The following is a 27,439-nucleotide window of genomic DNA, read 5'->3' on the forward strand; positions in this document are numbered from 1 at the left end:
ACAACAACAGAGGCAGGTTGTCAGATGGCTGCAAATGAAGAGAGAATGAAGTGGATATATGAAAGTTTAAATATCAAAGCAAGTCCAGTTGAATAGAACTCTTTTAATACTTAAGAGATTTTGGCACAGTGAAAGTTGAATAGTGTTATTATTTTGAAAATACATTTAGTAAAACCAAATAAATAAAAGAGTTATAGAACTCTTCCCATGGTGCCTTAGAGTATCTTGTAGAGATATTTACTTCAATATTTTTATGATTATAGGAGACCATTAGTTTCATATTTTCTTAGAGTCCTGCCTGAAGTTTTACAAAATAATAGTCAATGTTTATTATAGCACTTGTATAATTTCACAATTTTTTACATTGAATATATATATAAAACACATGCATGTATAAATATCTAATATTATTCAGTATTTCATTTCTTAGACAAAAAATTTTCAAGCCCTTTGAAGGGTTTATTAATGTTCTCATTTTACCTGATGATTAAACCAAGGTGTGTACATATACCTGTGTTTATTTTGTTTTGTTTTATTTGTGGTGATGGTGGGGATTGAACCCAGGGCCTTAAGCCTGGTAGTTAAAAATTTCACATTTCAGTCACTGAACTGGAAGACTAGGCCACCCTGCTACTCCCCCTGTATCTTTTTTTTTTTTTTTTTTTTTTTTTTTTGATGCTAGAAATTGAACTCAGTGTCTTGCCCAGCAAGCACTCTGCCACTGTGCTATGTCCCAGCATTCCCTCCTCACTCAATCTTTAGTTTTAGGTTTTTCTTTCAAGAAAGCTGCTGTCTGGTAAAGACAGTAAAAAACTTTGTTTTGTTTTGTTGGGGAAGTGTGTGTGTGTGTGTGTATGTGTTTTAACTCATGAGTACTTAAGAAACTTGCAGAATATTGAAGAGTATGGACAATGAGATGTCTGTGAATTGCTGTTTTGTGACTTTGGGGATTCCTTCATTCTTTAATAATTCACAAACTGGATATTCCCTATTGGAATAATTCAGTGTCATCTCTTCTGTATGATTTAGTGTCTGCTCTAGGTGAATTTGATTTAAAATAAACATATTTAAATTTTAATTTAACTCAGTTGTCAAGAAAATACTATTAACTCATTTTTCCCATAAAAGCACATTTTTTTTTCATTTATCCTGAATAACTATTCTCCTAAATTTGGTTTTGTTTTCATAGAAGAAAATTTTTAAAATTAATTTTTTGTTGTTTCAGACACCATATGTTTGGTTGTTTTATATACATAAGTCAATTGGAATACATAGTGCAAAAGTTATTCCTTGCTCAACTAATTATATACACACAAGCATTTTGGGAAGAACCTAGCCAGTATCTGCATCAGAATCAAAATCACTATGAGAAATTTTAAATACTGTTATTAGGTAGCTGATTAGTTTCTTCCTTTAGGAATCTTTTTGGTTAGGATTTCTAGCCAATAGATTAAAAATATCACCACTGATTATTTTCGCATAGGAACTTTTCTTGAGTTTCTCCAAATAATCTACAGAAAGATTCAAACCCCTTTAAAGAGTTTGTGATTCATACAGGAAACAACGTGTAAACATTTTGTGATACCCTTTGACTCAGATCAAAGGTCAGCAAAGTTTAGAATCAATTATTGTTATCATTTAGACCGGTGGCCAAAAGACAAAATTTAGGCTATATACAAGAGAAGAAGAATATGGCCAGAGATATTTATTAATAAATATCAATATATAACAATAAGTGAATACAATTTTTAAAATGCAGGTTCACTAATCGGAAGAATGAAATGAGGGAGGGAGATAATATTTTGCTCAAAATAATTGCAAATGTTCATCTGAGAAAATAACTCTTAGGTCATAGGTTATGTAAGAACAAATGGCAGACCAGATTCAGCTTATGGGCCGTAATTTGCTGACTCCTTTATTAGATAATAACTTACCACTATCTGTGTTACTTTGAGCTTGAACAAAAATCAGGCCTGTACTTTTGTAATCTTATTGAAGATAAGGCATTCAAAGAGAAATTGGTCAGTTCTAAGGGTTTACATATGCTTGTATTTAGGTATTCTGTTTGTTCTAGTGGAGAAACAGAAGTCTTGCCTTTCCTTGTCTTTCTCATAAAAAAGTCTGGTCTTTTGAGAATTTGTTGAATTTTTAAGGAAGTAAAAATTTGTAATAGGCATTTTAATAAAGGAAAAAATAGGTCTAGAATATATAATCCTACGAACAGAATAAAGTGTAGTTTTTATTAATACGTACTTTTTCAGCAGTAAAGTTTAATATTCCACCTATCCCATTAATTTTTTTATACAACAAAAACAAGGCAAAGCCTTTCTTAAAATGGCTGGTATTTTCAGCTGTGAGAATGATAACGGTTTCTTCCTTAATCATTTTAAAGATTTTTAAGAGAACAGTGTGCGCACAGTTGCTTAGTTAATATACAGACCCGTAGTCTATTCACGACTGATTTTCTCGTTGCTTTTCATTTTTCTGGAATTTCTGCGTAACATATATTTACTTACCAGTAAAAAACTTCATAAACACTATGTGACAGCCCTGTTCCTAATGTGAGTTATATACAGCATGCATGAGATGAACCATAACTGATATTAGACTGATGTCTCCAGTGGCATTCAGTAAAGTGTCTGTCTGATGTTGTGATGTTTAAGCACTCAAATATTTGGTGTTCTTGGTTTGTTGTAATTTCATATTTTCACACAAGTTTGGTTCGTTTACCTTTTTTATTTTTGTGTCCTTTCTTTCTGTGTTCTCCCCTCCTCTCTGCTTCACGTTTCTTTTAGCAAAGATGAGGATTTCTACCTTCAACATACATTGTTGGTCTTGTCTTCTGTTTTTGTTAGGAGGGACAGCAGTGTGATAAAAGAGGAAATCAAAGCCTTTCTTGCCAATCGGAGGATTTCCCAAGCAGTTGTTGCACAGGTAACAGGTAAGAGCTGAAGACCCCTTTATTCTGAAATTATGTCTTGTCTCTGCCTTCTGTGCAGATGTTATTTGCATTTCTGCATTGCAGTGCAGATTTGTCAACTTAGGCATAATAATGTATGCCTATGATTTAAAACCATTGTCTCTGTTATCACAGAACTTCTCCAGTGATTCTTTTTTTTTCACATGTGCTAGTAAGTTTTATAGCATTTGTAATAAGCAAAAAATTTGATATGTTATGGCTAAAAATAGGTTTCTCTAGTTTTAATTGTAACAAAGCTTATGACACAAGCACATCCAAATGCTAGCTCCATTTAATTTATAAAAGCTTTGGAGTCCTCCAAATTGAGTTCCTTATTGTACCAGTTAAAGAGTGATTTGTGAGGGCAAAGAAGCTATGGGGATTTTGTAACCACTTTTCTGTGTGTGAAAGCTTTCCTCAAACCATTATTGAGAAGATGTGTTACCATTGTCTTCTCTTTGTTATTTATATCCCATCCCATTCTCCACCCTCACCCAAAACCCATCTTTAATATGTGGTATATATGTGTCATTCTCTATTCAGATTGCATTTTATATAAAGTTCTTAAATTTGGTCTTAGCATGCATGTCTTTGTTGGTATGTGGTCTTTTTCTTGCATTTCAGTGATTTATAAGAATCTAAAGTATTAACTCTGTCTAGTTATTGGAGGAACCAGAATCTCTTTCAGCTACATTTTGTAGTTTCAGTGTTGTATGTTTGACATTAGTAAACTTAAAATTGATTTACCCTCTTTTTTTTTTTTTTAACACTAGGAACCTATGTGTCTTTAGACTTTTCATTCTCTGTGCCACAATTTTCTTTATGAAATTCTGTGTTTCTATAATGAAAAACCTGGATCTGATCTTCAATGGTATCTTTCAATTTTAAGATAGTCTTTCTCTTCTGAGACATTGATATGTATTGAAACTAATTTACTTAGAAGGCTGTTACTGAGTATTAATTTGGTGAAAAACAAAATTTAAGATTAAGGATTTTTAATTTTCATTTCAAATATCAAATATCGAAGTTCAGCTAGATGTGGGAGTAATCTATTATTATATAATAGTGATATATTTTTGTAAATGACACGTCTCTTTTCTTGGTGAGAGTTTTAAGACATGCCCTTCCATATAGAAGTTGTGGAGGGGGGCAGGTACTGGGGACTTAATTCAGTTTACTCTATCCCTGAGTTATACCCCTAGCCCTTTTTTATTGTTCTTTTAAGACAGGGTATCCCTAAGTTGTAGAGGCTGGCCTTGAACTAGGATTCTCTTGCCTGCCTCCCAATTTGCTGAGACTATAGACATGAGCTACTGCTCCTAGCCCATTTAGAAGTCTTAAACCCAAGGAGGGGTGTGAAATTAATTATTATCTTTAGGTGTTTATCAATGGGTTATTTAAAATTCTTAATCTTTATCTTCAAGCACTAAGTCATGGTGCTTACTACAGTACAGTATAAGGGCAAGTTACACAGGTTTTATTGAAACTCACTGATGTGACAGGCTATGAATAGATGGAATTTTGTCGTTTTGCACTTTTAATTCAGCCTTCATGACTGGAAGCGATAGTATATTCTAGTTTATAAGACTTAAAAAAAAGACAAAATTGTAGTACATCATTACAAAGTTGATATTGTTCAGGTAGAAATATTTCTGAATGTGTTATATACACTGAATCTTTAATCATCTTGGGCTTTTAAAATAGTGCCTTTGAAACCCATCCAACATTGATGCAAATCCTAATAAGATTCCTTTAGAAAGTGTTTCTCAGGCACATCTAAAAGCACTAGATATACCATAATTGGCTAAACATGGTACATCAAATATTGCCATTTTGGATAAGAAACTGAAAGATGTCTTCATATCTTGCTTCTCAAAATATAGTCCATGAAACAGCTGTGTTGAGATCACCTTGGAGCTTCTTAGAAATGTAAAAATACAAAAGTACCACTTTAAACCTACTGAGAACAATTTTAACCACATCTCCAAGTGATTTAGGTTTGAGAAATAATATTCTAGGAGACTAGTAAATGTTCCTGACATTAACTTCAGTTGGTTGACATTGTTTAACATTACATCATTCAGTAGTATGCCAGCTCTTGTTTTTGAAAGCAAGAGTTGAAATACATATTTAGACAGTTATCATCTGTTATATAGCACACGGACCTTCCTTTTGCTCCCATAATTGTGGAACTCTGTAGTGTTAAAAAGTCTTCCCTCATTTCAGCATCACCCCAACTTGTTCTTCCTTTTCATTTCTACTCCAAAATCTTGGGTTGGGTTCATCCTTCCTCAGGCACATATCTTTAGTGATTCTCCACTAAGAGTCTAAAAAAAATTCCATGTAATACAACTCTAGCTTCCTTTCCTTCATCTTCTATTCAGCATACCCTCTAACCATATTCAGCAAAACTCCTGTAGTTTCCAGAGCTCTGCTCAGGTGTATGCTTTTACATTCTTCATTGTTACCTAGGAGGCCTTTTATCTCCTCATCAATCTCCATTTTTCAATATTATCTCAGCTGTTATCTTTTGCTGTTATAATGTATTCTGAATTTCCCTGCCCTAAGTGTTAGTGCTCATTTTAGTTACCATTTTAGAGGAGTGGTCTTCAAAGGCAGTGACCTTTTCCTACACATGCCCAGAGGCTACCATTGAACAGGCATTCTGAACATTTCCTGTTTACCTAGCTACCTTGTAGAGCTACTTTGTGATATAAAGGGATTGTTGATGATGTTAACACAAACTAAATGTGAAAAATAGTGCATTGTGACCTTTACAAGAATAATTATTTATTTGGTTAACATATGCCACATGAGTTTTTGCCCATAAGAAAATTACTTTTTTTTTTTTTTTTTAATCTACAGAGGATCTATGAGGAACATTGGTAACCAGACTGGCATATTTTTTTCTTTTGGCCAATTTACTTTAATTCTTTTGTTTCTACTATATTATTTATTATGTTACATTTTTACCCAGCCTGTCAAGCCATCAAGCTAACAAACGAGGACAGAGCTGCTAACTGAAGAGTATAGAAAGTTAGTAAGAGTCTGAATAAAGGCTGACCCTCATAATTGACATACCTAGAATAGAAAGAGCCTGGGAAATGAATCCTCAGCATCCATTGCTTACTCCCTAGAACACCTGAATGGTGTGTAGACACAGTTTTCTGTCTTTAAACAAATTAGTCAAGTTTATCTGAAAAGAACATCTACACAATGAAATCTATCCCCAAAATAAAGTTTAGAATGTGATGTTCTGGAATTTTGTCCTGTAACAGATTCTCTTAAATTAAGTCATTTAAGTTCAACTCTAATATGTGAAATCAACCTTGAGATAAAAATGAGAACGAATGGTGCATAACAACAACAACAACCAAAAAAAAAAAAAAATGCTAAAAAGTGTAGCGAGGTACAAAATTATAACATGTGTTGTTCCAGAAACAAGTACAGAAATTTCTTATTATAGATTTGGCAGGTTTGTATAATAAGATAAACAAGAAGTTCATGGGTGGGGTCTGTATAAATAATATCCTACTGATAGGAAAAATGACAGTATAAACAGGATATAATAACAGTGCCTGCTGAATTCCCAGCATGTTATTTGTAGCTTCCTTCACAGTCACAGCTGCTCCCACTGAGGGTGGACTTCTACCTCTGTAAGAGGTCGGCCAAGATTCTAAATTCTCACTGACAATGGGGGTGGGGGAATGAGCATAACCTTCACTTTAATAATAAACACATGTGTTCTATATTCACTTTCAAGGTATAATGTTTTTTTAGGCTGTTTAAGAATTCTGAAAACATAATATTTTTAAAAATGACCTGGGAAAAATCAGGCACACAGAATAAATGAGTGAATGGACAGAGCTTGATGAGTACTTATCACCAAAGAAATGTACTAATTGGATTCATGTCCTTCGGAAAAAAATAAGTACGTGGAAGAAGGGAAAAAAACACTCAATAACTCTGAATTTTAAGAAATTTATCACATTTTTTTAAAAATCATAGTAATATTATGGAAAAGCCACAAAATACCAAGGTTTTAGTTTGTCTGCCATTAAATTGCCTTGTGACTGGGAGCCTCATTCTCCATACTTAAAAGATGAGGGGTGTTTTAGTCAGCTTTTTCACTGCTATGACTAAAAGATCTGACCAGAACAATTTTAAGAGGAAATTTATTTGGAGACTTAGGATTTCAAGAGGTCTCAGTCCATAGAAAGCTGGCTCTATTCCTCAGGGCACGAGATCGCCCAGAACACATGATAGAAGAGTACATCATGATAGAAGAGTGTGACAGAGGGAAAGAGTTCACATGATGATCAGAAAGCAGAGAGAGACTTCACTCACCAGATAAAAATATATACTCCAAGCCACACTCCCAGTGCCCCACCTCCTCCATTACCATTCAGTTAATCCCATCAGGGATTTGTTCACTGATTGGGTTAAGGCTCTCACAACCCAATCATTCTTCTCTGAACTTTCTTGTATTGTCTCACACATGAGTTTTGGGGGAACACCTCAATCCAAACCATAATATTTCACCTCAACCCCCAAAGCTCACATGCATCTGACAATGCAAAATACATTTAGTTAATTCCCAAGAGTCCCCTAAGTCTCAACAGTTCCAAGATTGCTCAAAGTTCAAGTCCAAAGTCTTCTCTGAGGCTCAAGAGAATCTTGCATAGTGAGCTCCTGTAAAATTAAAAGCAATTTACAAATATCTAATATATAAAGGTACTTAGTAGATATTTCCATTTGTAAAAATAGCAATAGAGAAAGAAGGGATAGGACCAAAGCAAGACCAAAATCCAGCTGGGCAAACAGGTCTTATAGTTCTTTGTTTGGAATCTGGATCATTTGTCATGATGTCATCTCCAAAGGACTTGTGTAGCTCTGCCCCTGTGGCCTTGTTGGTTGCTTCCCAAGTGGCCTTTCTGTTGACTTGTCTCTGTTCAATTCCTGTAGCTTTCCTAGGACCATGTCTCATGTTACTGGCATTCCTTAATCTTGGTGTCTGCACTGTAGCTTCAGCTTCCTCCTCCAATCTCCACAGCTTGTCTTCTTGGGAGTGCCAGCAGGGACTCTGACTCTGCTACACCTTGCCTGGCTTCCAAGGTCTTCCTTTGAAATCTGGGTGAAAGCCTCTATGACCCCCTAACTCCAGCATCCTGCATCCTGCAGAACCAGCACCACGTGGTTAATGCCAAGGTCTGCTGCCATGTTGAACAGTAGCCTAGCCTTCAAGGACCCTGGCTAAAGCAGCCTCTGAGTATCTTGTCTGGGTGGCTGAGCACATTGAAAATACTTCCTAGGCCCCCCTTATGCAAGAAGGATTCCTTGCTGGTCTGTTCTAAAGAGAATTTTCACCTTTACTCCCTTGAGCTTGAGATGTGTGTCATCTTACCAGCTCCTAAGATGCCCTCAAGCCATCTTTCCTTCTTTCTTTTCTTTTTGTTGTTGTTGTTGATGGACCTTTATTTTATTAATTTATTTATATGCAGTGCTGAGACCCAGTGCCTCACACTCTAAGCAAGCTGCTACCACTGAGCCACAACTCCAGCCCCTCAAGGTATCTTTCATACATCTCTGGGCAAAGTCTTTAGCATTTCTTTAGTTGCTGTAATGTCTTTAACAATTGCAACTCCCTTAGCAGCCAGTTTTACTTTTGATTTTCAAGTCCAAGTTTTTCAAATCTTTCTGCTTTGCTTTCTGCTCCTGAATATATAAACTTGTCTGAAAAGCCTCCAACAATACCTGTATCACTTCTTGGATGCTATGCTGCTTAGACATTTCTTCTGCCAGATTAAGAAGTCCATTGCTTTTAAAATCAGCCTCACAGAAAGTCTCTGGACACAGGCAAAATGCAGATAACTTCTCAGCCAGAAGTTAACAAGAATGGCCTCTACTCCAAATTCCAAAAAATAAGTCCTCATTTTCTGAACCCTCTCTTCACTAACCATGGTCCTGTTGGCATTCTGTTCTTCTGAGCTCCCACCAAAATTGGCCATTAATCTCTGCTTACAAGCATCTCCAGCTACAAATCTCAAAATTCTGCCAGCGAATTTCAAAGTTCCAAATACTTATGAGCCACATGGTCAGGTTAGTCACGGCAAGGACCCCACTTCTCGATATCAATTTCTATATTAGCTTTTTTGCTGCTGTAACTAAAACATCCAATCAGGACAGTTGTAAAGGAGGCGAAGTTTATTAAGGGCTCCCAGTTTCAATGGTCTTAGTACATAGAAGGCCAGCTCCATTCCATGGGGCTAGAAGTGAGGCTGAGCATCATATCATGGCAGAAGAGTGTGGCAGAGGAAATTGGCTCACATGATGATCAGAAAACAGACAGCAAGAGACTGCACTCACCAGATAAAAAGATATGTCCCAAAGCCACACTCCCAATGCTCCACCTCCCCCAGTTTTACCACTCAGTTAATCCCATCAGGAATTAGTTCACTGTTAGGATAAGGCTTTCACAGCCCTATCATTTCTTCTCTGAACTTTCTTGCATTGCCTCACAGATGAGTTTTTTAGGGAAACCTCACATCCAAACCATAACAAAGGGCATTGACCAGATATTTTCTGTGTTAGTCCAGTAGAGCTGGTAGTTATAATAAAATAACAAAACTGGGTAGCATATTAGGAATACAAATTTATTTCTCATAGTCCCAGGAGCCGGGAAGTCCAAGATCATGGCATATCATTGTCAAGGCAAGTAAGGATTTCAGTTTGAGCATTCAGACTATAGCAGTTTCTAGGTATCTTTCCTAGTTGTTAAATTTTATTGTTTTTACAATAGAAGTACATTTAATAGATAGATATCTTACCTGTATCTAGTTCCGCAAATGTAAGAATTTGTGTTTTCAAGTTCTGAACTGTTTTTAGAAGTGTCCTAAGTATATTCAAATCACTTTGCTTTTTTATTTATCTTTAAATTGAAGGATGAAAATATTACACATGTAATATAGTAACTTCTTTACAGAGATATAAAAATTAATATGTTGATCCTTTCTCTAACCAGAGAACTCAGACCAGATAATAATAACCAACTAACGTGTTACTTTACTTCTTTAAAAAATATTTTTTTCTCTAAAGTAGATTAAGGTTCATAGCAAAATGAACATAAAGTACAGAGGTTCTCTATATACTCCCTGCCCACCTCCCATACAAACCTTCCCTACTGTCACCATCCAGAGTGGTGCATTTGTTACAGTCAGTGAACCTATACTGACATGTTGTTGTCAACTGAAGTGCATAGTTTATATCTGATTCCTTTTGGAGCATTGCACATTACGTAGAGTTTGGATAAAATGTCTGATTACATGTATCTGTCCTATAGAATCACACAGAATAATTTCACTGCCCTAAAATTTTTCTGTGCTCTGCCTATTTATACCTCCTTCTCCCTCAGCTCCTGACAACCATTGTTAATAATTCTTTAGAATGTCATATAGTTGGAGTCATGGTATACAGCTTCAGATTGACTTCTTTCACGGAATATCTTGAAGCTTCCCTGTGCCTTTTCATATCCTTTCACTGCTGAATATTTCCTTATCTAGGTATGCCACAATTTATTCATCTACTGGAGGACATAATGTTGCTCTCAACTTTTGGCAATTATGAATAAAGTTGCTATTAAAAAGTAGGATTTTTTTCCAAATTAGAAATAGAACGTGAACAACAGACTATGAAAATTTCTATAATAATAATCACATATAATTCATCTTGCTCATTTAAAAAGATCTTTATCAGTTCTTACCTTGTGGATTTTATCAGTTTTTAAGTAGATCTCCAGGACTGGGGATATAGCTCAGTTAGTAGAGTGCTTGCCTCACATGTACAAGGCCCTGTATTCAATCCCCAGCACCACACACACACACACACACACACAAAATTAAGTAGATCTCTGGCTTGAAGGCTATCTATTATCTATTTACAAAATTACCATGTTTCTACATGTGAGATGTATCTGTCTCCAAATTGAATGCTTTCATTTATGTTAGAAGAAACCTTTTCACATTTTCTTTGGATGGACTTTATTTGTCAACGTTATACCTGTTTTTACAGAATATATGTTGGAATTTTCTCATATTATACCCTCTGTAGAATAAGAACAGATGCTGTTCTGTGGTTTAAAAGTTTTTACTTTTAATCACACATGGTGGCGCATGCCTATAATCCCCAGAGATTTGGGTGGCTGAAACAGGAGAAATTATCCTGTTAACTCTTACTGTTTAACTTAGAGATAGATTTTAAATTGAAGGATTTATATCAGTGGCTACACATAATTTCCTTTTTTTCCCCCCTTTTGCTGTATTAGGGATTAACCCAGGGGTGCTCTACCATTAAACTATATCCCCAGCTTGTCTGTCCATTCTTCCTCTTCTCTCTCTTTTTTTCTTCTCTTTTCTCTCCTCTTCCTCCCTCCTTCCCTCCCACCCAGGGTCTTGCTGGTGACTTCCAAGCCTGGCCTCAAAGTTGGGATCTGTCCTGGGATTACAGGCATGTACCACTCTGCTGAGATAACAATTTGTTCTATCAGATCATTATCAATACTATATTATATAACGAATAGTTAACTAAATCTAGTTAGGTAAGGAACTGAAGCTTGAATTAACCAAACTGCACTAGGGTTCTTCATACCTGAGAGGCCTATAAAGTGTTAAAGTTGCTCAATTTGGTGGGAGGGAGCTTATATAAAAGCATTTAATATTATAAAAGTACCCTCAAGTTAAATTTTACTATTTTGCTTGGTCCTTAGAAACCCTCCATTGCAAAGTAGTTTTTGTAGGACATTTTATTCCAGTTTGTCTTATTTTTCCAGAAGATGAAGAATGTCCCTGAAACATTTGAGGGCTGAGGGCTGTGTGTTAAAATAATTAATAGACCTAATAATATTAAATATGAAGAATATTTCTTAAACCATTGTTTGGCCACATTTTTTCAGTCTGACTTAGCTTCAACATTATGCTGGGTTCCTAGCAGAATAGTGTGTAGCCTTGGAAGTGAGTTATAGGTAGCCAGTGGCTCTGTTTTGTTCTTGTGTGCACCCTCTAAGCTAAGCTTTTTTTTAAGAGGGGTTTTATTTTTGGCTGTAATTTATTTAACACTTAACTAAGTGCTAGATGCTGTGCTAACTGGTTTGTATATTTGAGAAGCAGGTGTTAACTTCCCAGTTACAGATGAGAAAACCGAGACTAAAGGAGATTTGACTCATTTTCCCATCTTCTGCACCTGGTTGTTACTTGTTTTGTTGCAAAACCAGTTTTTCTTAACATAGAAATTCAGTATAGAAAGGAAGTACAGTATGGTGGCAGGAGCATGACTTTGACAGTGGACTATCTGGATTTAAAGTCTGATTTCAGAATTTAATTACTAGTTTTTTAACTTTGGATAAGTTATTAAATAAATGTCTAAAAAATTTTTCTACCCTGGACAGATTCCATTGAAGTCACCATTGTGCTGTACTGGAGAAAAGATAGCCTTTTTAACAAATGGCGCTGGGATAACTGTAGAAGAAAGAAACAACCCCTTTATCTCTTACCTTTATCTCTGACGTTTCTCTCTTACCCTGTACAAAAATCAATTTAAAATGAGTCAAAGATCTTAGAATTAGACCAGAAACTATGCAACTTTTAGAAGAAAACATAGAGTCAACACTCCAGCTTTTAGACAAAGGCAACAACTTTCTCAGTAGGACTCCATAGAGCTCAGGAAATAATGCTAAGAATAAATAAATGGGACAGTATCGAATTAAAAAGCTTCTGCACAGCAAAGGAAACAGGAATGTGAAGCGAGAACCCATAGGAGAAAATTTTCACTAGCTACTCTTCCAGTAGTGGATTAATATCTAGAATATATAAAGAGCTAAAAAGAAAAACTTTACACCAATTAACCCTATTAATAAATGGGCAAATGAATTAAATAGAAAATTATGAAGAAATACAAGTGGCCAACAAATACATGAAAAAAATGCTCAACATTATTAGCAATCACGAAAATGCAAATCAAAACTAAACTCAGATTTCATCTGACACTAGTCGGAATGGCAGTCATCAAGAATTCAAGTAATACTTGAGAGGATGTGGAGAAAAGGAACACTTTTACACTTTGGTGGGACTGAAAATTAGTCCAACTATTATGGAAATCAGTATGGAGGCTCCTCAAAAGACCATAAGAATTAGAGTCATTTTAATAGAGTGACACATGTTTATAACAATACACTTCACAATAGTCAAACTATAGAGGCAGTCTAGGTACCCATCTATGGATGAATGGATAAAGAAAACATGGTAGGGCTTTCTGTCCTATAATAAAATAAAGGCTTTCTGTCCATCTAAAACCACAACAAAATTTTTTTTTTTAATTTTTATTTTTTAAAGAGAGAGAATTTTTTTAATATTTGTTTTTTAGTTCTCGGAGGACACAACATCTTTGTATGTGGTGCTGAGGATCAAACCCGGGCCGCACGCTCGCCAGGCAAGTACAATACCGCTTGAGCCACATCCCCAGCCCACAACAAAATTTTTTTTAAAAAGAAAGAAAGAAAATGTGTATGCACACACACACATATATATATATACACTTTTATTCAGCCGTAAAGAAAAATGATATTATGGCATTTACAGGGAAATGGGTGGAATTAGAGACCATCATATTAAGTGAAATAAGTCAAAGTCTGAAGGTTAAGGGGTATGTATGTTTTTCTCTCATATGTAGAAGCTAGAGAGAAAAAAGGAAAATAAAGGTGGGAGTGAATCTCATGGATATCAAAGGGAGATCAATAGAGGAAAGGATCCAAGGGGTAAGCGGCAGGGAAGGAAGGAGGACATGCTGGTCAGGGATATTGGCCAAATTATATTGTTATATTGTGTGCATGTGAGAATATGTAACAACAAATCCCATCAGTGTATACAACTAATAAAAAGTGGGGGGGTATTGCCAAGCAAGGTGGTGTAAGCCTGTAATCCTAGCAGCTCGGTAAGCTGAGGCAGGAAGATCACAAATTCAAAGCCAGCCTCAGCAACTTAGCCAGGCCCTAAGCAACTCAGTGAGACCCTGTCTCTAAATAAAATACAAAAAGGGCTGGGGATGTGGCTCAATGCTTGAGTGCCCCGAGTTCAATCCTTGGTACTAAAAATACAGAAAAGAAAAGTGGGGCTGGGGGTGGAATAAAATTCTTTAAGGATTGGGAAAAACAGTTTGAGCAAATTTTCCCTACCAGATAGTAAAATACACTGTTTGGTTAAAGTACTACAGAGTCATGTTGTCAGATAGATGAATGTATCAGTTATACAGAACAGAGCTCAATAATAGATCCTTGAAAGGAAATTCAACTTAAATAAAGAAAGCATTTTAAATCTGTAAGGAAATAATGTTTTCTCACGTATTATTTGTTTGAAAATGAACAAATAAAATAGATTGTAACATCAAACCAGAAGAAGAAATTAGTTTCTGCATACATGCTGAAAATCCTACACTATATTAGAAGAAATTATTGACTATTTTTATTTGAGGTAGGAAAGCCTCCCTGCCAAAAGATAAAATTGGATGGATTTAATTGTATAAAAATTTTAAGTATATATCTAAAAGAGCACTCTAGACAAGATTCACACTGAAAGTTATTTGCATCATATAGAGCAAAAGCTTGGTATCTATGATATATCAAAAGAACTCTTACAAGTTTTTATGAAGCAGCAAATAACCAAAACATTTTCAAAGATTAAATGTATGAAGAAAGCCAGGTACAGTGACGTACCCTTCCTTGTAATCCCAGTGATTCTAGAGGCTGAAGCAGAAGAGATTCCAAATCTAAGGCCAGCCTCACCAACTTAGTGAACCTCTAAGAAACTTAGTGGGATCCTGTCTCAAAATATAAAATTTAAAAAAATGGCTAAGAATATACTTCAGTGGCAAAACTCCCCTGGGTTCAATTCTTAGTACCTAAAAGAAAAAAAGAGGGAAAAATTGAAGCCTCAGAAGAATAAAACAATTTCATTGTAAGATAATGGGGTGTTTTTTTTGTTTGTGTGTTTGTTTGCTCATCAGATATCAAACTTTAGAAGATTGAGGAACATTGCTAACCCTCTTCTGACCTCTAACTCCCCCCAAATAGTAAAGATAATTTAAAAAAAGAAAACCTCTATCTTTAAGGAAGCAGTAGCCATTGAAATAGACAAAACCAATTAAGAATTCTGGACCAAGCCAGTTGCAATTTCACTTGCCTTTAATCTCCCCTGGTAGGGAGGCTGAAGCAGGAGGATCACAAGTTCAAGGCCAGTCTCTGTCTCAACAACATAGAAAGACCCTCAGTGGCTTAGTAAGACCTTGTCTCAAAATAAAAAAGACTGGGAATGGAGCTCAGTAGTGAAGCCCCCCAAGTTCAATTTCTAGTACAAAAAAGAATTCTGGATCAAAACAAAGGAAAATGATGAGCACTAACACCTGCTTATACCTAGAGAAGGAAATAAGTTTCCTAAAAAGTATCTTGTTTGTGAAAGTGCTTCACATGTGTAAGGCAAGTGCTCTGAGTCACAACCCCAACCCAATCCACGATCTTTTGTTTAAAAGTTAACTGTCCAAGAGAGTAGACTAACAGAAATGGAACATTTTTGTATAGATACAGTTTAATATAGAAATCTCACACTCCTCCTTCGTCATGACTCAATCCTCCAACCCGCAATCCCTGGCAAGTACTACTTGACCTCCTGTCTGTGTAAATTTACCTATAGACAAATTGGTGGATATTCATATGCTACATGGAACTTTTGTGTCTGGCTTCCTTTCACTTAGCATAATGTTTTCCAGGTTCATCCCTATTGTAACCTATATCACCTAGTAATATTCTATTATATGGATATGCCACATTTTATTTATCTACTGTGAAGAATGCTATGAAATTTTGTGAGTAAATTTTCTGGGAAATATATCCAGGAATGTAATCACTGGGCCATATGGCAATTCTGTATTTCATGTTTTAAGGAATTGCCAAAACTTTCATTCTATTAACCACTTACCAATATATAAGGGTTCCAGTTTCTTCACATCTTCACCAACACTTTATTATAGTTATCCCAGTGCTTGTGAAAATGTTATCACCTTGTAATTTTGATTTGCATTTCCTTAGGGAAATGACCATGTGGAGCATCTTTTCCTGTGCTTATTATTCAGTTCCTATATCATCTTTGGAGAAATGTCTAGTCAGATTCTTTATTTTTTATTGGGTTGTTTATTTTTTACATTGAATTGTAAGAGTTATTAAATATTGTAGACACAAGTTCATTATTAGGTACAGGCTTTGCAAATATTTTCTCCCAATCTGTGGGTTATCTTTTTATATTCTTAATCTTGTTCTTTGAAGAACATAAAATTTTATTTTGATAAAGTTCATATTTTGTGTTGCTTTTGATTTTGGTGTCACATCCAAGAAATTATTGCATAATCATAGATTGTGGTAGTTGAAGTAAAGCTTGGGATCTTCCAAGATCTTTCCTGATCATTCCCGTAGTAGTAGGCATGTGCACAGCTCTATTCATGTGTGTGGCCTTCTAGTTGCCTAGGAATGTGTCACAGCTTTTTGAAGACTATCATGGATACCAGCTCATTACTCAGCTTTTCCTTTAAGATATTTTTATCTCATTATCTCAGTTGTTATCTCAGGCCAATGCAGTGTTAAACAATTGTCACAGATTGTTTTCAACAAAACACTTTCCATCTTCCATGAGAAAAAGGCTATTCACACCAAGTGACATCTGAGTCAGGGCAGTTAAAGTCAAGCTGTGCAAATGGGGATTTCCAGAGAATTGCCAGACAGGTCAAATAATGACAGTCCTTTGAATGGTGTTTTGGGGAACTCCAGAGCTTTTCTCTCCTCTGTGGCTATTAGGCCACACCTGGTTTTCATAGTGATTTCAGGAATGTTGATTTTCAAGTCTATTGTGGCATTGGTGTGATGAACATGGGTGGAGATCAAGTTAAAAATATAACATACTTGTTCTTAACAAAATTAAATATTTTCCTTGATAATATCCTTGGATTGTTACAAGCCTTTGATTTCCAAAGTTCTGAAACAGTTGATTCTGACAATTTTTGCCCGTTTTTCTGTGGAAAGACATCTTTTGCTCTCTTTGCTTTTATGGGAGTAGCTTTTCCGAGGTCTTTACTATTCTCACTTATCTCTCCATTTCTAACAAATTTTGAAGGAAGGTTGACCCTCTCCCCATTTTTCCCCTGTAGAATTGTCCTGAAAGATTAAAAATGGGATATAGAAATTTCAAGCATAAAAGGACTGAAGAGTCCAGTACCAGTAAGCTTGTATTTTTATTGGGGCTAGGAGTGTAGCTCAGTGGTAGAGCATTTGCCTAGCATGCACAAGGTCGTTGGTTTGATCCCCAGCACCTTAAAAACAAATGAACAACAACAACAACAAAAACCCACACTACTCAATGATAAAATTTTGTGCCCTGAGAGTTAAATTAAAAATATGGAATTTAGGTATTTACTGAAAAAGGTGACAGGTGGTATCTTTTAGTGGGCATAGAAGTAATCTGTATATTGATTTGAGAAGTGATCATCTACACATACATGTGCCAAAACTCAGACCTATACACCAGAGTTTACTGGTTGTAAAGTATGTCTTAATTTTTAAAACAAAGTACAGGATTTAGAAAAGAAAATACATAGGCTGGGAAACTCTATGATAAATCTTGAATCTATTTAAACCTAGAACTGTGAATGAACAACTATGGTAACTATGACTCCAGAACAAAAATGTAAATGTTGAGTATGTAAAAATGTCTTTTATGTCTTATGAGTTGGGTGTAAAGGCTATGATAGAGATGAGGGAAGTAAGGTGTCTTCATTATCTATTGCTACATAAAAATTTATCTCAGAAGTTAGCATCTTAAACTTTTTTATTTTCTCACTCAGTTCTCAGAAATCCAGAAGCAGAGGAGGTTGTTTGGGTTTTTTGGTGTCTGAAGAGGTTGCAGGTATCTGGAGGTTTAAATGAGGTTAGACGATGTTCTTCCAAGAAGGCTTACTTGTGCTAGGTGCAATGGCATATATCTGTATTCCCAGAGGTTTGAGAAGCTAAGACAGGAGATCACAATTCAAGACCAGCCTGGGCAATATAGGGAAACCCTATCTCAAAATAAAAAAGGCTGGGGATGTAGCTCAGGGATAAAGTGCTCTTGGGTTCAATCTGTAGTACTGCAAAACTTTGAAAAAAGAAAAGAAAGAAAGCTAACTTGCATGGCTATTAAGAGTTCTTTGCCACATGCATCTCTCCATAGGGCTTCTTGAGTGTTCTGAGTATTCTCACCACCACCATCTAAGAGAAAGCACAAGGTTGAGGCTGTAATGTCTCTCATGTCCTAGCCTCAGAAGGCACAGACCTTTATTTCTGCTAAATCTATTGTTCATACAGACCATTCCTGCTGCAGTGTTTGAGGGGATTACTCAGAAGTAGGAAGACTGGAGGCCGATTAGGAATATCTTGGAGGGCGGTTACTGCTGTCTGCCCATCTCCTCAGTTTTTATAGCCAGGAACCACTGGATACTATCCAGAAGTTTAAAAAAATAATGTGTTCCAATCACGTTAATTTTTTTTAACTAATTTTGCCCTTGCTTTAGTGGAACTTCCTTTCTCATATAGAAACTGTTGCTGAAGTCCAGTATGTCTTTTATTTTCACTTTAATTTAAAATGTTTCTTTCATTACTATCAAAGTAAGTTTTATGTTTTTACATTTTAAAATCTGTCTGTAGTATGATCTCATTTCAGTAGTTTTTTCTGCCTTTCCTGTGTCTATATAGTGATATTAGAACGAGTATACTTATTTATGAGTGGTCAGAATTCAGGTGTGAATTTTTTTATATACCTTTATTTTATTTATTTATTTTTCATGTGGTGCTGAGCATCAAACCCAGTGCCTCACACATGCTAGGCAAGCACTGTACCACTGAGCTACAACCCCAGCCCAGGTGTGAATTTTGTTATTAGCTTTTTCTTAAATTTACCTCTTTACTCTGAATTGTTAAGAATTGTTTTTAAATATTGAACATGTATTATGTTTACAAAAAAAAAATCTTTTTAAAGGTTTTATAATATTCTATAATGGGGAGAAAATAATGACATGATCTCATCACTGTTGGTTAGAGTGTAAAATTAATAAAGACTTTCTCTGTGGATATCCTTGTAACAAGCTTAAAAGATGCTCACATGCTATGAATCAAAATTTCCATTCTTGTAAATCATTCCTAAAGAAATAATTGTTCATGTGAATGAACGTGCACAGAAATATCATTGTATTATTGTTTATAATAGTAAAACACAGATTGTGTGGACATGCATGCGTGTACCCGCACACACATGCTCCCATGCTGGGTGTTACTGTGGATTAAACTGGGGGCCTTGTGCATGCTAAGGCAAGCACTCAACCCCTGGGCTACATCTCCAGCTCCTTTTATTTTATTTTGAGACAGGTTCTTGCTAAATTGCTGAATCTGACTTCAAACTTGAGATCCTCCTGCTTCAGGTTCCAAGTAGCTGAGATTATTTAGGAATGAGCCACCATGGTCATTTTAGATTAAGTATTTTAATCAATGAATGTATAAACTGTTATGTGGCCATTAAAATGAGATGTATAATTTATCACATGAGAAAATTCTAGGACATTATAAAAGGAAGTTACTTATTTATTGTGTATATAACTCCAAATGTATGTTTTTTTAAAAAAAAGTGTGTGTGTGTGTGTGTGTATGTGTGCAAGTGAGTATATACATGTATGTTTATGTATTCCATCATGGGGAAAGTATTGGTGGATTTACACCAATAAATAAGGATACCTGTAGGATAGGGAATATTAATAGGAGGGGGAGAGAACATTTTTTCCTGTAAGTTTGTGACTTACTTGAATTTTTATAGTTTCTTGTGTGTTTGTTTATATATTTAGTACTAGGGATTGAACCCAGCAGTGGTTTTTACCACTGAATCACATCCTACCCCTTTTCATTTTTTATTTTGAGACTGGGTCTTGCTAAGTTTCCCAGAATGGCCTTGAAATAGAGATCCTCCTGCCTCAGCCTCCCATGTTGCTGGGATTACAGGTGTGCACCACTGTACCTGGCAGACATTGTGTTTTAACTTAAATATTTTAAATGTAACTTTGGTTGCAGTACAGAATATAAATTATAATAGAGGTAATGGCAGTTCTCAAGTAGAAAATTTCTTGAAGAAGAATGTTTTTCTTCTTAAACTGAAATTATCTACTGATTAAAAAGGAGCTAATTACATGCTTCATATGTGATTTGTTCTTTTCATCAACATTATTGCATCTTTCTAGGAAAGAGAGGCTAAAATTCCAAACTGCAGGAATGAAGATTGGAAAGAACACAGAGAATTTTAGGAAAAAGAGTGATTAGATTTAGTAAGCAGAGTAAGAGTTAAGGAGAAGAATGAAGATCAGTTTCACTGGGAACACAGGAAGAAGAGCAGATTAAGAATTAAGATAATGGATTAAGCCAGGCCCAGTTGTGCATGCCTGTAATCCCAGTGGTTTGTGAGACTGAGACAGGAGGATTGAGAGTTCAAAGCCAGCCTCAGCAATGGCAAGGTATTAAGCAACTGAGTGATACCTTGCCTCTAAAAAAATACAAAATAGGGGTGAGGATGTGGCTCAGTGTTGAGTGCCCCGAGTTCAATGCCTGGTACCAAAATAAGAAAAAAAGATAATGGATTAAATTTACTGTATTGAGGACCTATGGGAAATTCTCATTGAAGCTATCTATAAGATGGTTTGAAACAATAGGTCTGGTCCCCAGAACGTCTTTGGTATGACTTTTAAAATTTCATTTTATGGTGAACTTTTTTTAATTGTTTTTTTCCAATGTGCATTTCTTTATTTTCTGATTTAAAATTTACATAAACTAACATTAATGAAGGCACTGTAATATTGGCATAAAAATGCACATGTAGAAAAAAATGGCACAGAATACTGAATTCAAAAATTGACCCACACATACATGGATTGATGTTAAGCAAGGGTGCCAAGGTAATCCAATGGGTAAAGGACTTTCCAACAACTGATGCTATGCTAAAAGAATTGGACTTCCATATTAAACAGCAACAACAACAAAACCAAAATTCGTTGACACTTATCTTGCACCAAATAGAAAAATGAAATTAAGTGATCAAATAAATAATATAGATAAAGCATGGACTTATAAATAGTAAAATACAGCATCCAAAATATAAAAATCTTTACAGCTCAAAGTAAGGGAAAAGTAATTTTAAAATGTCCTAAAAATTCAGATATTGCATGAAAAAGTAATAAGATTAGGTTAAAATGATACAAAGCTCATTCTCTGAAATTAATAAGAAATCACAAATTAATAACAAGAAAATTTGAGGTATTCACAAACATAGAAAATATTGTTAATTAACAGTGCATTAAAGAAGAAATCACAGGGAAATTAGAAAATAATTTGAAATGAATGAAAACAGAACATGAAAGAATTCAAGTTATTCAGAACATATTAAGATGACATTTTAAAATTATAATTGTTGATAATTGCAATAACCAAAGGAATAATGTATAGAGTGAGAGAAGATGCTTAAAGCAGGAACCCTGGGGCCCATGGGGGAGCCAGCAGAACAGCACCTGAAGCCACTGACAAGTTGCCTTGGAGGGGATGCATCAGTATTCCGAGAGTGAAGATGATGTGAATGGTCAGTTGTGTCACACTCCACAGGAAGTGAGAGAAAAATGAAACATTAAATTTATAATATAGTATTACACTTTGAGAATGGATTATGGTGGAGAGCCCTCTAGTGGAAGGGAGTCTGGTATTTGTAGAACTGGAAAAGGAGTTTAACTCCGAAAATAATGTGAGTGTTGCTTGCATAAAAGTGTTTTCCTCTTGTGAATACAATGGGATTATTTTCTTACTGGAAGAAAAAATAAGCGAGGGTTAATTTGAGTCAATGTACACAGATTATATATAAAATTTTTCTGCTCTGTAAAAGGTAGAAAGGAAAAGGATTTGAGGAGGTAAAATGAGATTTTCTTCAGCAATGGGAAGAAGCAGGTAAGTCAGGGAAATATCTGCTATAGCAAAGCTTCTGGTAAAGAGAAGCTGAAGAAACTCAGAATATCAAGTTCTACTGAAGTTCCGAACCAGTCTCACAGACATGAGTTAAAGGAAAGTTGCAGGGTCTCTTTTGGAAAAACCGCCTGCTTTACAGTTCATTTTCTACACTTGTTATATAAAACTGAGATAAGTTTATAGGGAAATTCTTTGTTTTCTCCTCATACAAAAGCTGAGATAGGAAGCTGCTCTACATTAACCTTCTTTTTCCCTTTGTTTTGTTAAATTGGTAATTACACATGTAGAAAATTGAAGAATAATATATTTTTAAATAGTTTACATTGCTTACCTAAAAGAGTAGAATTGGATAAGAAAGGCAGAAATTAACTTCTTTTTGTAACTCTTTTAACTTAATTGCAATCTTTATAAAACAATCAAGTATGTAGTATTTAGGGTGAAAAGCTAAAGATTAAATGAATGCATATTTAGGAAAAGGTTATGAAAGCAATATAGAGGTAGGAGTGTTAGAAAATTTAACAACTTTAAATTTTTGTGCATATTTGGTTATAAATATGCAAATACAAGAATACCAAATACAAATATTTTTGCATATTTGTTACTATACCAAATAGAATATAGATTACATAAAATTATATATCCATAAAAGTGTAGTTTTTTATTTATATCATGAGCAGCTTTTCCATATTAATATATATCCACTTAATTTAGTTTTTGAAACTATATAAAATTTTTTAAACTTTTTGGGGAAACTTCTTTAAAATTTAAATACATATATATAGAATAGGGTCCAGGTTAATAACTTTTAACAAGTGAAGGCACCCACATAACCACAACTCCAGATAAGTTAAAGAGCACTGTTGGGCACATACTAACCTTCCTCATCCTGCCTCCAGGCATCTGTATTGGTAACCAGTATTATTCTGATGGCCATCATCTCTGTAGCTTAGTTGTGTGCTTTTGTTTGTTTTGTTTTATATTACTTTTTATAAGTTTAATCCTGGTTGCCTATGGGGTTTTTGTGTATGAGTCTAACTTTTTATGGTCAATATTATTTTTGTGAGGTTTCTTTGTGTGGTTACAGATAGCAGTAGTTTATCATTTTTCTATTTAATATAGAAGTCAAATGCATGTATGTCACAATTTATGCCTTCTACTGTTGATTGATATGTAGTTTTTCTGAATCGGGACTATTATAGATAATGCTCATATATGAGCCTTCTCATCTTTTGAACATACTTCTATTGCATAGGTGTACATTTCTGTGGGCATTTCTAGGAAACGCATTGTTCGGCATATCTTGTACAAACTGAGCATTAGGATACTGTCCAAATATTTCCCCAAATGGCTCTTATTTTACCCTACATGCAGAGATTCATATGCTCCATGTCCATAATTTTTGCTAACATATGAGGATTGTAAGTTCAAGGCCAGTTTAGGTAATATAGTTTTGTCTTTCCTTATTTTCTTTCCTTTTGCTAGTTATAACCAGAATAAGCATATAATTCTCATACTAGTAAGGTTCAGATGTGCTTTTTTACTTTCAGATGTGGAGTTTTTTTCACATTTCTAACTAATTGCTGTCAAGCATTTCCTGGTGATAGCAGAAAACTATTTTTTCTATATTCTGTTCCTTTATTTGGGGAAATTATATGTGCTTGAAGAACATTTTTAGCTAGTGAGGTTTCTTCAGAGGTCATATTTCAGCATAAGTCTAAAAGTCTGCCAATTCTTACTTCTTTATGCTAATGGTAATGAGTCTAAAAATGCCTAAATGAATTAACAAATAAGCCAAAAACCTTATTGAAGACAGTATTTTCAGTGACTTCTCCTTTCCCTGCACCTAAATCTTTTTACGAGTATCAATAATAAATGGGAAAACTTGCTGACTTGATTTTTTTTTTCCCCATTCAGAATCTGTTAAAAGTTTTAAACCAGAGGTGGGTGGAGGGCACCCAAATGTAATCAATTTCTGACAAATAACTGGAACATAGAAATCTCTTCATTTATTTCATATTTTATGGACCTGGTTTGAAAATAAATTTTAGAGGGCCACTGTGAAGTCTAGGCTAATAAAATGCTTTTTAACCTTTAGTAGATAATTTCTGAGTATGTTCTAGCCAGTGCAGTGGAGCCCACTGTTAAGGACTCTGCTCAAGTTTCAGCCTCCTGACAGAGTCACTTAAGAATAAAGCTCCCAGTGACCAGAACCCTCAGTAGCTTCACTATTGTTTCACTGCCCCCCACAAAAGCTGTTTTTCTCTCTACATAGGTATCAGTCAGAGCCGGATCTCTCATTGGCTGCTGCAGCAGGGATCAGACCTGAGTGAACAAAAGAAAAGAGCATTTTACCGATGGTATCAACTTGAGAAGACAAACCCTGGTAAATATCATTTCCTTGTGCTTACTTCATCTGAAGCAAGGCAAATGTATGAATTATTTCACTGAATCCAAGTGTTAATTCGTTCAGTAAGGTAGTTTCCTACTTTACTGTTGTTCTTTTATTCACTGCCCCCCCAAAAAAAAAACAACCATATACTTTTAACTGTAAAATCTAAGCCCTGACTGTAATACTTTTTAGTCTATTGTCTAATATTTTCTAGTCTTGTTCATACCCTCCTCTAAGCTACCTCTTCGCTTCCAGCTTATATGTTAACCTAGCAGCCATAGTTTAAAAGAATGATCAGGAGTGTCAGTGGCTGGTTTCCTTTTTCCCGACCATAAGTATACATATAAAATTGCACATATTTTATTATTTTTGGAAAATTGTGTTTTAATTTGTAATATCAATTTAATATTTGTATTTATTTTTAATAAATCTTAAAATTTATAGTAATATAGTAAAAATTAATACAGTAAAAATAATCACTGTATTATATCCAGTGATCTCTGTTAATGATTTTCTGTTTCTAGTTCTAATGACTTCTGGGTAATGAATATATCTTTGGATTTTTAAGATGAAACTGCTCTGATGACTCCCAGGAGCAGCAGTAGGTTGGAAAGCTGAATGAATCTTAAGGAAAAAGAAGATCACATAACCTTGTGTTTGGAGCAAGAATAGGCAAGATACTTTTATCAAGTGATATATAAAGTAAAATATGAAGTCATGGGACCGACTGTCTCAATCCACACATTGTGCAGTCTGGTAGCAGTGAGCCTGCTCTCAAGTGTAAACTTATTATGATTTAGTTATCTTGCATAATGCTGCTTCCTAAAGCCTTTGCACAGCCTAAATCACCCATTGAAATATTGCATACCAATAGCACTAGCTTTGAGGTGAAAATAAAGAATGCTCTAAAGCATTCTTGTGTGTGTTTGTGTCTATCTGTGATAAGATTTTTCTCTCCAAAGATTACATTCTCAATCCAGAAGACCCACACAGTACAAAACAGAATAGACTGTATCAATCTCTATGCAATGAATTTTTAAAAATTTATTCTGCCAATAATTTCTGTTTGAAGTGTCTTAGATGTAACGGAAAGTTAAAAGACTAAGCACCTTTTTACCTCTTCTTAGATATAGTTGAGAATATATCGCTGCATTTGCTTTATCTCTATAAAATAAATTTTAAGATTTATTTTTGTCTATTTAGCATTCATCTCCTAAAAGCAAGAGTCCTTTCCTACATAACCACAGTCTCCATTATCACACCTAAGGAAATTAATAAATCCATATTATCTAATATTTAATCCATTGCCACATCTCTCTAGTTGTTGTGAGAGTGTCTTTTGTAGTTCTTTTTTTTTTTTTTTTTTAATAAATAGAACCTGTTTTAGGTTAGCAAAGTTAGAATGCTTCCTTAGACTCTTAATTCTAATCACCCAAACTTTTTTTTAATTGATTTTTTAATTCTAACTTGTTGTATATGACAGTGGAATGCATTACAATTCATATTACCCATATAGAGCACAGTTTTTCATATCTTTGGTTGTACATAAAGTACAGTCACACGATTTGTGTCTTCATACATATATTTAGGGTAATGGTATCCATCTCCTTCCACCATCTTTTCTACCCCCATGCCCCCTCCTCTCCCCTTCCACCCACCCTTTTGCCCTTCTAGAGTTCTTCTGTCTAATCCTCCTATGTTTCCCCTCCCAACGCCACTATGAATCAGCCTCCTTATATCAGAGAAAACATTCGGCATTTGGTTTTTTGGGATTGGCTAACTTCACTTAGCATTATATTCTCCAACTTTATCCATTTACATGCAGATCCCATGATTTTATTCTCTTTTATTGCTGAGTAATACTCCATTGTGTGTATATACCACATTTTCTTTATTTATTCATCTACTGAAGGTAAACTTTGTTTTTATTTTATTTTTATTTTTATGTGGTGCTGAGGATCCAACCCAGCACCCCGTGCATGCCAGACAAGCTCATTACCGCTTGAGTCACATCCCCAGCCCATGGGCAAACTTTTTTATGGCATAAATTTTTTAAGCCATATAACCACAGAATATCTCAAGTTTGCAGTTTTTCTGAACTATATATTTTCATCACTAAATAACTTTTTTCTTTATCTTCTGTATTTCCTATACACTGGAAGTTAGAATTAAAGACTTTGTTAGATTCAGGTTGGATATTTTGGTCAAAAGTACTTCATAGATTATGGGGGGAGGGCTGTACTAATGATGGCAATTTATATTGAAACACATTAAAAAATAAAACAGATTGACAGAGAAATTGAAGATACATGATGAAGTCAGTATAGTAAAATGATTAGGTGAAAATGAGTATGATTTTCACTTACAAAATTGTATTGATGTATATTTGAAATTTTCTCAGTATTTAGATACCTCATTTCGTCACTTATCACAAGGTCTGTGATGTTAAGTTATAACACTTCCCATATGTTAAGCTTGACCATTTCATTAAGGTGGGGACCATCAGATCTTCATCTTACAGTTTATAAACAATCTTTAGGGTGACATTTCTTGTTTGTTGCAGTGCTTGGGATTCAACCCCATACCCCATGCCTCATGCGTGCTAAGCAAGTGCTTTACCACTGAGACACATCCTCAGCCTTCTAGGGCAACATTCTGCCACTGGGTGAACATCCTTTTCTGCAACAGCCTTTTATTGGTGGTTTTAGCATTCCTTCATGATCCTTTTCTAAATTACTTCTTCCAGTGGAGGTTGTAAAATGAGATAATCTAATCTATCATTCCTTCAGCATTTATTAGCTTGAGAGTTTTTCTATAAAGAAGAGCTTTCATTTTTCAGATATTTTCTAATATCTACATACACAAGCAAACCTCTCAAAATAGATTCATTTTTGTTGTTTTTAGTGTGGGGTCAGGGAGGCACAGGGATGGGAGACAGAGTAGGTGAAAGAACAGTTTGGGTTCAAATCCTAACTCCTTTTTTTAA

At 35.0% G+C, this 27,439-nt stretch overlaps 1 protein-coding gene across 13 annotated transcripts in view; it reads left to right on the forward strand.

The window, feature by feature from the left end:
• Positions 1–27,439, forward strand: part of Hmbox1 (homeobox containing 1) — a 164,841-nt gene that overhangs the window by 82,150 nt on the left and 55,252 nt on the right. For all 13 annotated transcript variants that reach the window (XR_004618588.2, XR_003581527.3, XM_071610620.1 and 10 more), the window contains 2 exons: positions 2,856–2,941; positions 24,337–24,447. Coding sequence is in view for 11 of the 13 variants with exons in the window: in XM_071610620.1 (XP_071466721.1) it covers positions 2,856–2,941; positions 24,337–24,447 (197 nt within the window). In the remaining 2 variants the exon portion in view is untranslated. The remainder of the gene's footprint in view (positions 1–2,855; positions 2,942–24,336; positions 24,448–27,439) is intronic.

Source organism: Marmota flaviventris, chromosome 3 (assembly GCF_047511675.1).
Source record: "Marmota flaviventris isolate mMarFla1 chromosome 3, mMarFla1.hap1, whole genome shotgun sequence".
NCBI lineage: Eukaryota > Metazoa > Chordata > Mammalia > Rodentia > Sciuridae > Marmota > Marmota flaviventris.